Consider the following 14,052-nt stretch of genomic DNA (forward strand, 5'->3'; position numbering starts at 1 on the left):
ATTGCTATGAGTCGGAATTAATCCAGTGGCTTTGGGTTTGGTTTGGTTTGTTTGTAACTCCTCTCGATAAATAATAAAACATGTCATTTAATTCTGTGTTATAATTAAATAAGGAAGGAAGAAGAGCAGGAAGAGAAAGCAAAGAAGAGAATAAAGAAGTAGGAAGAAGCATGGTGAAAAACAGAAAAGTGAAGGGGTAGACAAGGAGCTTTAGTGGTCCAGTGGTTAAAGCATTCAGCTGCTAACCAGAAGGTCGGTGGTTTGAACCCACCAGCTGCTCCACAGGAGAAAGATGAGGCAGTCTGCTTCTGTAAAGATTTACAGCCTTGGAAACCCTATGGAGCAATTCCACCCTGTCCTGTAGGATTGCTGTAAGTCAGAATCAACTACAGCACAGAAGAGTCTAAAATGAAAAGTAAACTTATCTCCTACCCCAGCCCTGTCCCACTCCCACTTATAACCACTTTCATTTTTCTATCCTAGTGGTTTCCAGCAAAATATGACCCTCCGTCTTTACGTAGTGTTTACTGACCCCCATTATGAAATGTGAGGAGTTCAGCTCACGGTCCTTCCTCCCACCTCTTTCCCACCTCCACTTCTAGGTGTTTTCTAGTTACAGGGTTATTTTTAGTTCTTCTAGTAGTTACCTTTATAACTTGAACATTTTCATGACCAAATCATTTTCTACTTTGAATTTTTTGTTGAAGCCATGTGTTTTCAGTAATGGAAGGCATGCTGTAATCAAAGAGAATATTTTTTGAAGTAATACGGTTTTTGATATAAGTATGTGGGACACATATGTCCCAAGTGGACTGTGGTGGTAGGATTGGTGGAGTGAGACCTGTTTCTTCAGATTCATGCAGTTATACAGGACCTGTCAGGCGATTGCATGTACTACAACTGATGTAGCAGCTTTCCAAGAAATCTGAAAGGCTGAAAATATTGGTGGGTGATATATCTTCCAAGAGTCACACAAAAAGGTTAAATAAAAAACTTGGGATGGTATCTGTCAACTCTCCCCCAAGCACACTGAGGAACTCAGGCGCTTTCTCTCTCTTCCCTTCCTCCTTCCAAATTTTCCACTGCCAAGGCTTGCAATACTGATGTTCTGTTCTGCTCCCCACAGTGAGGTCTTCTGTGTTTAGTGTATAGGACAGGGTTCCATGGCAGGAGAAAAGAGGGATGCACAGTCGCTTTCAGAAGGACCTTAAAAAGTTTCTGATCCAGGGTTGTTTGTTGTTATTGCTGTTGTTGGCAGCACAAACTTGCCTTCAACAAAGTCTTGGTAGTGGTGCTGTAGAGTCAGTCTGATTCCCCACTGGGTGGGTTCAAACTGACAGCATCCCCGTCTGGCAGAGCACAACTTCCCATAACGGTTGCTTGGCTGTAATCTTCACAGAAGCAGAGCTCCAGGTCTTTCTCCCACAGAGCCACTGGGTGGGTTTGAACTGCCCACCTTTCAGTTAGAAGTTGATTGCTTAACCATTGTACCACTAAAACCAAAAACCAAGCCCACTGCCATCAATTCAATTCCGAGTCATAGCAACCCCCCATTGGGTTTCCAAGGCGGTAAATCTTTACAGAAGTATATTGCCCCCATCTTCCTTCTGCGGAGCAGCTGGTGGGTTTGGACCACTGGCCTTCTAGTTAGCAGTCAAATGTCTTAGGCACTATCCCACTTGGATTGTGGATATAGTTGGGTGCTGTTGAGTGGTTTTTGACTCATCGTAACCCATGTGACAGAGTAGAACTGCTCGGTGGAGTTTTTTAGGCTGTAACCTTTATGGGATCAGAGCACCAGGTCTTTCTCCACCGGGTAGGTTCGAACTACCAATCTAGCAGTTAGAAGCTATTTAACAGTTGCACCACCAGGGCTACTTAAAATCTTGGGTTGTTTTTGTTTGGTGCCATTGAGTACGTTCTGACTCACAGCAACTCTGCGGACGATAGAATGAAACACAGATCGGTCCACCATCCCTGCAGTCGTCTCTGTGTTTGAGCCCATTGTTGCAGCCACGGTCCACCTCGATGAGGGTCTCCCTCTTTTTCACCGACCCTCTCCTTTACCCAGCAGGATGTCTTCTCCAGGGATTGATTCCGCATGATAACATGTCCAAATATGTGAGACCAAGTCTTGTCATTTTCTCTTCTAAGGAGCATTCTGGCTGTACTTTTTCCAAGACACTTGTTGGTTCTTCAGGCAGTCCATGATATATTCAGCATTCTTCCCCACCATAATTAAGGCATCAATTCTTCTTCAGTCTTCCTTATTCATTGTCCAGCTTTCACATGCATATGAGATGATTGAAAATACCATGGCTTGGGCCAGGCACACCCTAGTCCTCAAAGTGACATTTTTGCTTTTTAACAAAGAGGTCTTTTCAGCAAACATCTTGGGTAGAAACCCAATATATAAAACAGTTAAAAGTAGGCATGTTATGATAGAAAAGAGAGAAGACCAGTGGGGCTGTTGAGTTGGATAATCCCAGGGAGCGCCATTTGCATCTAGACTGTACAAGCAGCTCCGCAAGGGCAAACAGTGCCCCAGGTGCTTGGCCAATAGTCCTGTGTGTTGCCACCCCCAGCTACCTGGACAGCCTGGATCGGATCGGGGCCTCGGATTACCAGCCCACCGAGCAGGACATCCTCCGAACCAGGGTCAAAACCACCGGCATCGTAGAAACCCATTTCACATTCAAGAACCTCCACTTCAGGTGAGGCCCAGGAGAGAGACCTCTAGGGGGCTGGCGTGGGCCAGCTGAGAAATGGGAGGCTCACCTTCCCCACCTCAGCTCCTACCAGAGCACCCAGATACCACCCTGCCCTCAGGGAGCTGTGGGGCTAGGGTGGCAGGAAGTAAGTTATGAGAATGGACCTGTCTGCATGTTCTGTCAAGTTCCAAGGCCAGTGAGCAGGGGAGACTTCCTGGACAGAGTCCAGGAGTGGGGCTGTAAGGAGCAAGAAGAATTCAGGTGGACAAGGAGGGGAGGCCTGTCTCTAAGGTGACTCCTGAGGAAGAGGAAGGTGGCCCACCCAGGTGGCCCCTGGCAGGCTACCTTGTGGGGAGGGTGGAGAGTAGTCTGCATAAGCCCACACAGTATCTGTGAGAACACAGCTAGAACCTGGGGCTCTGAGCACCTCAGACCAGGGGCGTGAGGGGTGAAGTTGGATGTCTCAGGCCCTGCTAGAGGGCTATGTCCTCCCGTGGGGCAGCCCACATGTGCTGAGGCTTGGGAGCCCCTATCCTGTTCCTTCGAGCCTTCCACATGCAGTTTCTGGGTATAGGATGGAGAGGAAGAAGGCAGGAAGAGAAAGGGTGGGGAGGGACCTATTTCCTGGGCCCCTGGCTACTGAACCCCCTTGTCTGCCTGCCTACCTCCCTGGCCCCAGCCTGTTCCTGTGCAGAGGGAGGGGGCTGAGGCTCTGTGGCCAGGTTCCTGCAGGGCTGTGGGGGCCACACAGGGTCCAGGAACCTCCAGGCCTCCACTGAACCACCAGAGCTCAGCAGTGGCCCAGCAATCTCACAGGTGCAGGGGTGGGCCTCTGGCAACCCCTCAAGGTGCCTTTCTTGCTGTCCCAGTCTCCCCGGTGTCTCCTACTCACCCCGTGGGAGCATAGGTTAGGGACCTTGGCTCAACTCTGCCCAGAATAAGTTTTCTGAAGGAATCATGGAGACCATCAGCCAAGCCCTTTGTACTTCTGATGAGGAGGGAGGAACCCCAGGGAGTGGTGATTGGACAAGGAGCAGGGCAGCAGACAAAGACCAGAGCCTGCTGCCCTAATCCTAGCCCCCCAGGCTCCCTGCCTGAGGTTGCCTCCCCCTCATCAGTGTCAGGCCCCAGCCTGAGGGCCCAGCCTATATGAGAGCCCTCGGCCTACCCGGGTTGACCCAGAGCCCCTCTGACAGCTGTGTGCCAACAGACTTCCTGGCTCCAGAGGCCACAGAGCTCTTTACTGGGGAGGTTAAGGTCTGAGACTGACCTCCTACCTGCAGGCCATAAGTCCCACCTGCCCGCAGGTGTCTGAGAGGGTCAGAGGGAGGGGCAGAGGTAAGAGCTCTGATTTCATCTGCAGACAGACTGGGTTGGATCCAGGTTCGACCATGGCTGGACTCTCACCATGACCCTGGACATGTCCCTAATGCCTCTGCACCTCACTTTTCCCCTTTGCGTAACGGGTGACAGTTTATTCCTGCCTGCCTGCCTCCCTGCCCAGGCAAGGTTGAAGTTTTCCAGATCACAGACAGGAACAAACACTCAGAAAGTCAGGGACAGGGTGTGTATGTTACCAAGAGAGGAGGACCTCTCAGGGCCCAGGTGTGTCCCATAATAAAATTGTTCAGGTGCAAGGGCAAGCCTCTGAGTCACTGTGTGTTAACACAGCCTAGCCACGAGACAGACTCCCAGGGCAGGATGGCAACCCCAGGGATGTCACTGGTTGGTCAGTCAGTCTGTCCAGGGACAAAGGCCCCATACAAGGCAGGAGCACTGGGCCCAAAGCACAGCCCCAGCCCTTCCCCTCATGCCCCTCAAGCACACTCAAGACTTAGCCGGGCATCCCCTCCCCACCTCGGCTGTGCCACCCTCCACTCTCAGCCCCCATGTCTCCTGGCAGGCTGTTCGACGTCGGGGGCCAGCGATCCGAACGTAAGAAGTGGATCCACTGCTTCGAGGACGTCACGGCCATCATCTTCTGTGTCGCGCTCAGCGGCTATGACCAGGTGCTCCATGAAGATGAAACCACGGTGAGTGGCCCTGGACCCTCTGGGCTGGGGGCAGCAGGAGGGGCTGGCCCAGCCAGCCTGCAGGGCACCAAGATAACGGGGCAGATGGGCACCCCAATGCTCGGGCTGCAGGGGCCCTGGAGCAGGAGCCAGCAGCACTGGCCGGGATCACGTTGTTTGATAGGCTGCACTGCTAGCCCTTCATCCTGACTCTACTGTTGGGCCCAGCACCTCATGGTGCCAACGCAGACAAGGTGGCTGGGGCCGCCCTGACTCAGTGCCTGCATGCTAACTCGTCACAAACATCTTCCTGAATGTGGGTTTTGAACAATCAATGCCTCTTCCACAAACTGCAGGGTCACAGAGGCCATCAGGCCATGGCAGAAGTAAGCAAACTCTAGAAGAAATCAGGGTGTAGCCAAGCAAGAACACACATAACACAGAAATAGCCCTTCTCAGCCTGGGCAGCCTCCTGGGAGCCCTGGCTGGGAATGCTGGGAGAGGTGTGCGGGGCTGGCAGGCCAGAGGGCAGAGGGGCATGAGGAGTGCTGGGGCGTGACAGTGGATTCCAGACCTGTTCCTCCATTCGTGTCTCAGGTTCAGTTTGGGTGGTGCCTCGGGCATTGGCTCAGAGAACTTCCAGGCCCATCTTCAGAGAGGGGGCACTCACCTGGAAAGGGGTGCCTTTCTCTGGGCCTAGTTCTGCTCTGCTACTCACTGATTCGCCGCTGAATTCAGGCAGGACCTTCTGCCTCAGTTATTGTGATCTGTAAAATGGGGATAATAATGGTACCTACCTTATGGGGGAGCTGGTGGGCGATCGAATGAGAACCTCCACATCAAGTACTTGGAACCATTTCTGGTACGAAAGCACTGAGTTGATGGCTGTATTAGTGTCAATCACCTGGGTTGGGAGGGCCCACTGAAGTCCACTACTGGCAGCAGGGAAGGATCTGCCAGGCCTCAGAAAGGGTACATTCACAATGCTTCCTGAAAGTGGGGGTCATAGGCAGTGGGGTCTCGCCCTTTGCACCCTCATCCCCTTCTGTCCAAGACATGCCCGAGCCTTGGCCCCAGCCTCGTGTCATCCCTGGGCGAAGGCGGGGGAAGGTGAGTCGGGCAAGTCATCACCGTGCGTTCTGAGCAAGCCCTGTCTTCTCTCGGCACCTTGGTTTCCTTGTCCTCCCCGGACCCGCTGGCCCCATGGGGCTGTTGTGAAGATCCAATGAGAACTGTGGGGTTTGGGAATGCTTGGGGGGGGGGCATGGATGTGCTACCGGGAGGAGCTGTCATGGCACCAAGAGACTTTTGTAGAGTAACAGGGGCATTTGGCAGATTGCAACTGAGCCACTGGACAGATTGGTGATCCAGATTTGCACCCTAGGCTGGCGTGCCCACTTTGCCCCCACCATAGCTTCCTCTTTTGGGCCCAGCTGCCCCCCTGAGCTGGGTTTTCGCAAAGCCCTTCAAGCCCTGCCTTGTCCCAGGAGAAGGCTCCTATGGCCTTGGCCATGCAGCAATTTCAGGTGGCGCTTTGTTCAGACTCTGTGTCAAAGGGGCACCAGCTTGGTCGTGACAGGGTGGGCAGGGGGTGATGTAGTCTGTGCCATGCTTAGACCGTGTTTGCTGACTGGCCCAGAGCCCAGGAGGATGCCCTCTTGGCAGTCCCCACCTGGCCCACCCGCAGGGACTGCCCCCAGCCCCTCTCACTGTTCAGTGGATTGACTGGATGCTTTTAGCACCACTGGTTCCTGTCCACCCGGCCACCCTCCTGGTCTGCGCACTGCGTGGCTCGTCGCCTGTCCCCACGGCGCCCGGGCATGCGAAGCGTGGTGCTGCAGCAAGCACGTGCTGCACGCCAGCCACAGGCTCCAAGGAAGCAGGGGAGCAGCAGGAGGGCAGGCCGCTCCCGCTTGCTCAGGCCTCTCTCCCCTGGGGCCTGCTTCTGCCAGGCCTGCAAACAGCTTCGACAAAAGCCTGGGCCCACTGGCCATGGAGCTGGGCTCTCACTCATCTCTGGAGCACAGGCGTCCCTCCAGGCTGCAGGTAGAAGCAAAGGGTCATCTGTGTGGGTCCAGCACCACAGGGCACCAAGCCCTGTGAGTCGAGGGGCACCTGTGATCATGGGGCTGGATATGGTGCCAGGCCTCACTCACGGCCTCCCCAGCCCGCCTTCCCTCCAGGCCATCAGCTGCGCTGTACGCGTCCCTTGGTAAACTGCTCACCCCACTCCACCTGCTGGGCAGGTGGCATGTTCCCACCCCATTTCCTCGTCTTCCTGCCTTTGCTGTGCCTTTCCCTCACCTCCTTTCTTTCTCTACCGTCTTCACAAGGATTTGAGCAGAAGACCTAGGGCAGTAAAGGCCATGGAGCCAAGGTTGGGAATGGCTCTTCCTGGGGTGCTTCCCTCCCTAGGCCAGCCACCCACACAGCCCAGGACAGAACAGCCCCTCCTGGGAGCAGCTGCTGACCCCACTCCCAAACACAGCCCACAGGTGGCTCATCACCATGGCTGCTGTAGGACCATGGGGACACGTGTCAGTGTCGGGCCAGCGCTGCCCCCAGCTGTGAGCCTACCCTCCAAGCCTCCGCCTCCTCTGTACATGGTGATGGTGGTGCATTGACCTCATGGCAGCTGTGAGGCTCTGTGGAGCAATGCCTGTCACAGTGCCTGCACTCAGGGGCCGTCACTCAGTAAACAGCAGTTGTTGCTTTGACTCCATCCCAACACCCATGGCCAGAGGGCAAGTTGCAGGACATGGACTCTCTGCTGCCCCCCAGAGGCAAGAGCAGGCACTGATGACAATGTCCTTGGTCCTCAGCCCCCTGCATTGGTCAGCTCTGCACTGCCCTCTCAGGCCTGGGTGACAGGCGGAGCTGCCAGAGAGGAGGGTGTCTGGAGGCAGCTTCTGGGGCTAGGCCGGGAGGGCGCTGGAGCTAGCGGCTGCCATCCTTCTGTGGGCCGGCCACCCTGTCCGCCACACTCCGGGACTCTGAGGGCCTCACCTGTCCTCGTACCGCTCTCAGCACTGCCCAGCCAGGCCTTGGGCCCTTGGCTCCCAGCGGCCCTGGGCCTCAGCATGCCACAAGTTCTCCACCGCCACTATCGTCAGCACCGCCGGCAGGGCCTTAAATGGCCAAACCACGGCCAAAACCATGAGCAGATTCTGAGGGAGCCTCGAGGCCCGGCAGGTATGAAGCACCTCCCTCCGACTGGCGCCATAGGCTATGAGTTGAAAGCAGCAGGTGCTCAGGGCACCGCTGGGTGACCTTGCTGTGATGCCTGCCCTGGCCACTCCCCCACCTGCACTCCTCACCAGCCACTCGGCTTAGGCTTCTCCCCGTCTGCAACAACAGGGTCCACAACCCTGCCCAGGGGCTCACGATGGACTTCTGGCCCCGAGACTGGTGGCACCCACTTTTTAGTTCTCTTTTCCCTCTTTTTCTCCTGTTTTCTGCTGGGTTGCTATCTTCCTCTCTGTTTTAATCTGTTCTGCTGTGTTTCCTTGTGGGGCTCTTCTGGCCCCCCTGCTGAGAAACCAGCCCCAACAATCAGCTCACCCAGAGCCGCCCTGCCCCCCGCCACAGCCCAGCCAACCAGCCAAATCGCCCAACGACACCACAGCCACAGCAAGATCACCCCCCGAGACGCTGGCCCCCTGGTATCTGCTTCCAACTCTGGATTAATTCGAGGATCTCTCCATCCTCGGTTAATGTTCCCCAACTGAATGCGTGCACCCTCCCGACCCCGCTGGCGAGACCGAATGAGACCCACTAGAGAAATCTGCATGCCCCGTGGTTCCGGGTGGACGTGCTGGACGGCAGTCGTGGCCCTGCCCCTACGTGCATGGTGCATGTCCTTTCCAGGGGCTGGAGTCCCTCTAGGACCTCACTGCCCCAGTCCAGGATCAGCTCTCCTGGCAAGGGGACAGCATCCCCACCCTGTCCCCCGCTGCGTCCCACCCTGCCTGCGTGTGGAATGAAGCAGGGGCCACATCCTGTATGTCCTTGGTCTTCCCTTCTCTGTCCCTTGGTGATGCGTCAGCCGCGTTGGTGGACCTGTCCTTTGCTTGTCCTGCTGTGTCGTGGGCGCGGTAGATCAGGGCCCTGGGCACTGCCGCCCCTCACGAGCCTCTCCGCTCTGTTGCAGAACCGTATGCACGAATCGCTGAAGCTTTTCGACAGCATCTGCAACAACAAATGGTTCACAGACACGTCCATCATCCTGTTTCTTAACAAGAAGGACATATTCGAAGAGAAGATCAAGAAGTCCCCACTGACCATCTGCTTTCCTGAGTACACAGGTAGGGGGCCCCCCAGGACAGCAAGAAGCTGCCCCACTATTTCTAGCCACTAATTCCTCAAGGGTTCAGGCCCCTGTCTCAGAGCTCAGTCCACATGTAGTGTCCTCTGCTGGGTCACTGGGTTCTACTTCAAGAGACTTAAGCACAAAGCCAAGGACGGCCCCACACTATGCCCCAGAGAGTGCTAGAGTAAAAGGGGCTGGAAGTGGCCAGCTGGACACAGAAGGGGCTTCCTACTCAGGGCAAACAAGGCTGGAATCCACTCCTTGAGTCCCCCTCTGCACTCTGTCTCACCTCAAGCCCAGGTTTAGGAAAGAGCTGTGGTTCCGTAGACCCTCAAAGCCAGGACTCTCCCCCAGGGAGGTGTGTCACCTCAAGTTTCCAGTCTGTCTGCATGGCAGTCCAACCCAACTTAGCCCTGTACCTCCAAAACCCAGCCCCTCCTCCTGCCCCTCCCTGAGCAGGTCATCCACAGCCCTGTCTATGCTCGGGCCCTGATTCCTGGAAGCTGTAGAGGCTCCTGGGTAAATCTGGGACTCCTGTTCTCCTCCCCAATCCAGCTTCCCCTCCCTGGGCTCCCCTGAGAACCAGAGCAATATGGCACACCCAGGGGAAGGCAGCAAGTCTTCAAGGCAGACGGTTCCAAATGCCCCTAACAGTGTGCACAGGATTGGGAGGGGTGAGGGGAAGAGGGAAGGAGGCCCAGGCAGCACCCAGGCTGCTGAGCAGGCAGGTTCTACTCAGCCTAAGGACCTGCCTGCTCAGCAGCGGAAGGGAGATGCACCACTGTTTGCCCTGAGAACACACCAACAGGAAGTGCCTTCTCCAGAGTGTGCACTAGCCAGGGGCCCACCTGCACAGAGAGAGGGGGCTTCCACAAGTGGTTTTCCAACATCTTTGAGCATAAATCCCAGTAGGCACATAAAAGGAGGACAGAAGTTTCAGGAAACAATGTTCACCCCTCCCCCAGGTAATGCACAGTGACGTTAGATGTTTTCTTTGTTGCTTCTCTTTCACTGGATCTGCACCACCGACTTGATTTCACGACTCATTAATGGTTTTGCTGAGCTCCCATGATCCCCTGCTCCCATCAGGGTTTTCCTTCGTGATTATTGCGGAGAAGCCATTGCTGTCTGCATGTGGCCCAGTGGACATATGGGCCAGGTCCTGGGGCGGTCACTTCTGGGCAGCACCTGGGGCACCTCACCTCACCCTGCTCTCTACCTGGTCTCTCCTCTAGGCCCCAGCACCTTCACAGAAGCCGTGGCTCACATCCAGGCCCAGTACGAGAGCAAGAACAAGTCGGCCCACAAAGAGATCTACACCCACGTCACCTGTGCCACTGACACCAACAACATCCAGTTTGTCTTTGATGCTGTGACAGATGTCATCATCGCCAAAAACCTGCGGGGCTGTGGACTCTACTGAGCCCCAGCCGCTGCCCAGCCTGCCCACAGCCCTGCCCAGCCTGCCGCCCCACCTCCCAACCCCTGGGGACCAGGGCTCTGCCGCCTCTCAGACACTCTTAGCACTTCAGGAAGAAGATCCCAGAGGCTGGCACTGGGCAGGGGAAGGAGCATCCTTCACCCCCCACTCAGCCCAAGCGGCTCCTCATCAAGCCTGGGCCACTGCCCAGACTGGTAACGCAGGGTGGGCTGGGGGCGCTGAGCGCCACGTGCCACGGGGGCAGGAGACATGGGCCTCGGACCTGTGGCCCTGCCAGCTCGCCTTTGCGCCATCTGTTACTCTCAGTCTCTAACAGTTTTATCTGGACATGTCGGGGGTGGGCAAGGCCGCCGTTGGACCCAGAATGGGCACTCCCTACACTTCGTCACTAAGACTCGAAGTCCCTGGGTCTCCTCCTACGTCATCTGAGGTGGCAGGAGTGGCCCTGGGACAGGGTGCTGGTGGGTGGGGGCAGTGGGAGCCACAGCACGCCTTTCCTGGGATCTGGCTACAGGCAGCTCCATCACCATAATCCATCGTGGGCCCCAGGCGCCCCCATGCGTCAGTCTGAGGGTTCAGCCCTGGCTCCTGCCTCCCCGCCTCTCTCTCCTCGGATCTCAGCCCTGTGGGGCAAGCCTCCCCTTCTCTTGGCTGTCCTACCTTGCCTGTCCTGGGACCCCCATCCCGGCTCTTCATGGGACTGGAAATGCTTGTGAAATTGACTTGTTGCAAAAGCATGTGTAGAAGGTGGGAGGGGCGAGTCCGCGCCAGAACAGAGGATGGGGGAGGTGCAAGGCGGCGGGGAGGGAAGGCTCCAGGAAGCAGGTGTTAAGTTGACTGGCGTGGGGGGGCCTCGTGCCCAGTCCTTGCAGCCCCTAAGGGTGACCTTCTCCCGTCACCCCGGTCTTAGGCAGTAGCTCAGGGGTGTGTATAGAGGTACTCTTCCTTCTCACACTGGCAATGAATATGCCTTGAACCTGCAGGGGCGAGCAGGGGCCTTTGGGGTGGGGTTCTGTGCTGGGATGCCCAGGTGAGAGCCCCTGTGACCAGTGCCCCCATTTCATGCTGTCTTACGAAGAGCCCAGAGAGTTTGTCCAGAGCATGGTGTCCTCCCACCCCCAGGTGGGCCCACCGAGCACCTGGAGTATGAGCCGCAGGGGGCCCAGGCTGCAGGGGCCCCTCCTCTGGGAGGGGGCTTCACTATAGCAATCCCTGAGCAGAGAGAGGGTGGAGTGGCTTCTCCTGGCGACCCCAGGCCCCTGGCTAGCCTTGTGCAATCAATCCCCCTCCCCTTCCCTTCTGGCCTACAGCCCCAGCAGGCCCAGTGTATCTGTTATAGGAGGAGAGAGGGCTGCCCTTGGGAGCGACTGCCTCCCTTTGCAAGCCCTCGGTTGTCTGTGCCTCCACTCTGGACACTGCTCAGTCCTGGGGCCAGGCAGGACCCCCAGTTGCCACATGCAGCCCCTGGGACTAGCCCAGACCCAGGAAGAACACTAGGCCAGCAGTTCTGGGCTTCCTGGTTCCAACAGGCCAGAGCTCCAAGTGGTACATGGGATGTCCAGGCAGCCTTCTCCAGTGGCAAACACCTTGCAGGGATGGGTACCTGGTGTGAGGCCCCATCCCTGGTCTGGCAATCTCGCTGCTGGCCCCGGGCTTTGTAGGAAATCCCAAGATAGGCAAGCAGGCTGGCAGGGCCACCCCATCAGCCCAAGTTCACTTCCGTTCTGTTTGCCTCTGTCACGTGCTGGATGGACCTTGTAGCAGGTGCTGGGATGTGGCACAGGATGGGCCCCTGGCGCCAATGGTCCCAGTCTCTTGCCATTGGTGGCCAGGGCCAGCTAAGCATTTTGCCCCCACACTGAAGACAGCAGCACTTCTATCTCAGCCTCACCACCCTGGTTTTGGCTGTCTATGCCCCTAACCACCCAATCAGCCTAGACTCAAAGAGGAGCCAGCAAGAGAGGAGACACTGGCCAAGCCACTCCCCTAAGGGTACCACCCAGGGGCAGAAGTCACTGCCCTTCTGCCCAGGCCTCTCCATCTTCCCCCCACCCAGCTGCTGCCCTCAAACCACAGGGACAGAGTGGCCAGAGCAGCTGGCCACAGTCAGGCCCCCAGATCCCAGCCCTTCCCATCTGCAGAGTTAGGGGGCTGCGGGAGCAGTTTGCTCCAGGCCTTCGTGCCCAGTCCCCAGCCCACTCCAGCCCCAAGCTGCCTTTCCCTTCTCTCTGGTGCTTGGCCCTGTTCATTCTCTTCCACACACACCCAGTTACCGTTTCTTGGGCTTGCCTGCCAAAGAGGGATCCTTGCTGTCTGATCTAAGCCCTCAAAGAGAGGGTACCCAGGGTCTTCCTGGGAGCCGCCAGAACTCTCTACTGTCCCCCACCTCCCGTACCTGTCTTCACCAGCGGCTCTACCATGGGGAGGGGTGACTGAGGGTGACATCCGTTTTGGTTCCGTCGTGAGTGTGTGTGGGGGGAGATGTTATGAGTGACCAGATGTGGGTAGGTCTCTCATCCACAGTGGCCTGTGAGTACCCTGCTCAGGGGCCATGTTTAAGCTGTTTGAATGACTCTAATTCAGCAGGCAGAGGGGACTATAGTCTAGGCAGTGGGCCTCTGCTACACCTGTGAATTTGTGCCTGCCACCTAGATGCCTGTGGGCAAACTCTGTGCCCTGGCACCCACTGCTGCCACAGGAACCAAGCCTTGAGGTCCCCAAGGCTCTGTGGCCTGTCAGGCCTGTGCACTCCATGGCCTGATTTAGGTGTGGGGTCCACCCCAGCTCCAAGCAAAGAGTATATCCCTAGGCCCTTTGCCAATTGCTCTGATTGCTCTGGCAGTTTCACAGCTGGCCCCAGGCTTTGTAGGAAATCCCAAGACAGGCAGGTAGGCTGGCAGGGCCATCCCATCAGCCCAAGTTCACTTCCGTTCTGTTTGCCTCCTTGACCACCTTCCCTGAGGGCCCTAGACACCCATGCCCCGTCCCTTTCTCTCCTTCTGATCCTAGCAGACCCTGGGGGCCTTTTGGCTAATGCTCCTGGGCTGGACCCAGCCAGAAGACTACCACTGCATCGGGTACCAGGAGACAGCTTGGCCACCCAGCTCCCTACCCCCAGCCAGACCCCCCTAATTAGGCTATCCACAAACCCCCCCAAACAGGGAAGGCCCAGGAGTCATCTCACCCAACCCCAGCCCTTCTTCCAGGATGCATCCTGCAGTTCTCCGGGGGGGAGAAATTAGCCCTCTGCTCCCACAGGCTAGTTTATGTCCCCAGGGACTGGTTGCGGACATCCTTCCTTACCACTAGCCTGCATCCTTATTCCTCCCCCTTTTCTTTTGGTCTGTCTTAGTGAGCCCTCCCACAATCCTGACATTATGACACAAGCCATCAGGGTCTCTGGCCAGCCCCTCTAAGAAGTATGGGCACCAAGCCCCTTGTGCTGCCTCAGCTCTTCTCTGACCTCTAGAGGCCTTACTGCCACCTGGCAGGTCTCACAACCCAAGGCATGAGCTTCTACTCCATGGCCACCAGAGACTCATCTGGGGTGCCAAAGGCAAGGAGCCCCAAGACATTTCC

General features: G+C 56.6%; 1 protein-coding gene across 1 annotated transcript in view; it reads left to right on the forward strand.

Moving 5' to 3' along the window:
• LOC103202318 (guanine nucleotide-binding protein G(o) subunit alpha) overlaps window positions 1-10,455 on the forward strand; it is a 192,733-nt gene extending 182,278 nt beyond the window's left edge. Inside the window, exons 5-8 of the mRNA XM_007947172.1 lie at window positions 2,586-2,714; window positions 4,615-4,744; window positions 8,874-9,027; window positions 10,268-10,455. Coding sequence (XP_007945363.1) covers window positions 2,586-2,714; window positions 4,615-4,744; window positions 8,874-9,027; window positions 10,268-10,455 — 601 coding nt within the window. The remainder of the gene's footprint in view (window positions 1-2,585; window positions 2,715-4,614; window positions 4,745-8,873; window positions 9,028-10,267) is intronic.
• Window positions 10,456-14,052: the final 3,597 nt, after the last annotated feature.

This window comes from Orycteropus afer, unplaced genomic scaffold (assembly GCF_000298275.1).
Source record: "Orycteropus afer afer isolate SDZICR_OR568_19922 unplaced genomic scaffold, OryAfe1.0 scaffold00009, whole genome shotgun sequence".
Taxonomy (NCBI): Eukaryota; Metazoa; Chordata; class Mammalia; order Tubulidentata; family Orycteropodidae; genus Orycteropus; species Orycteropus afer.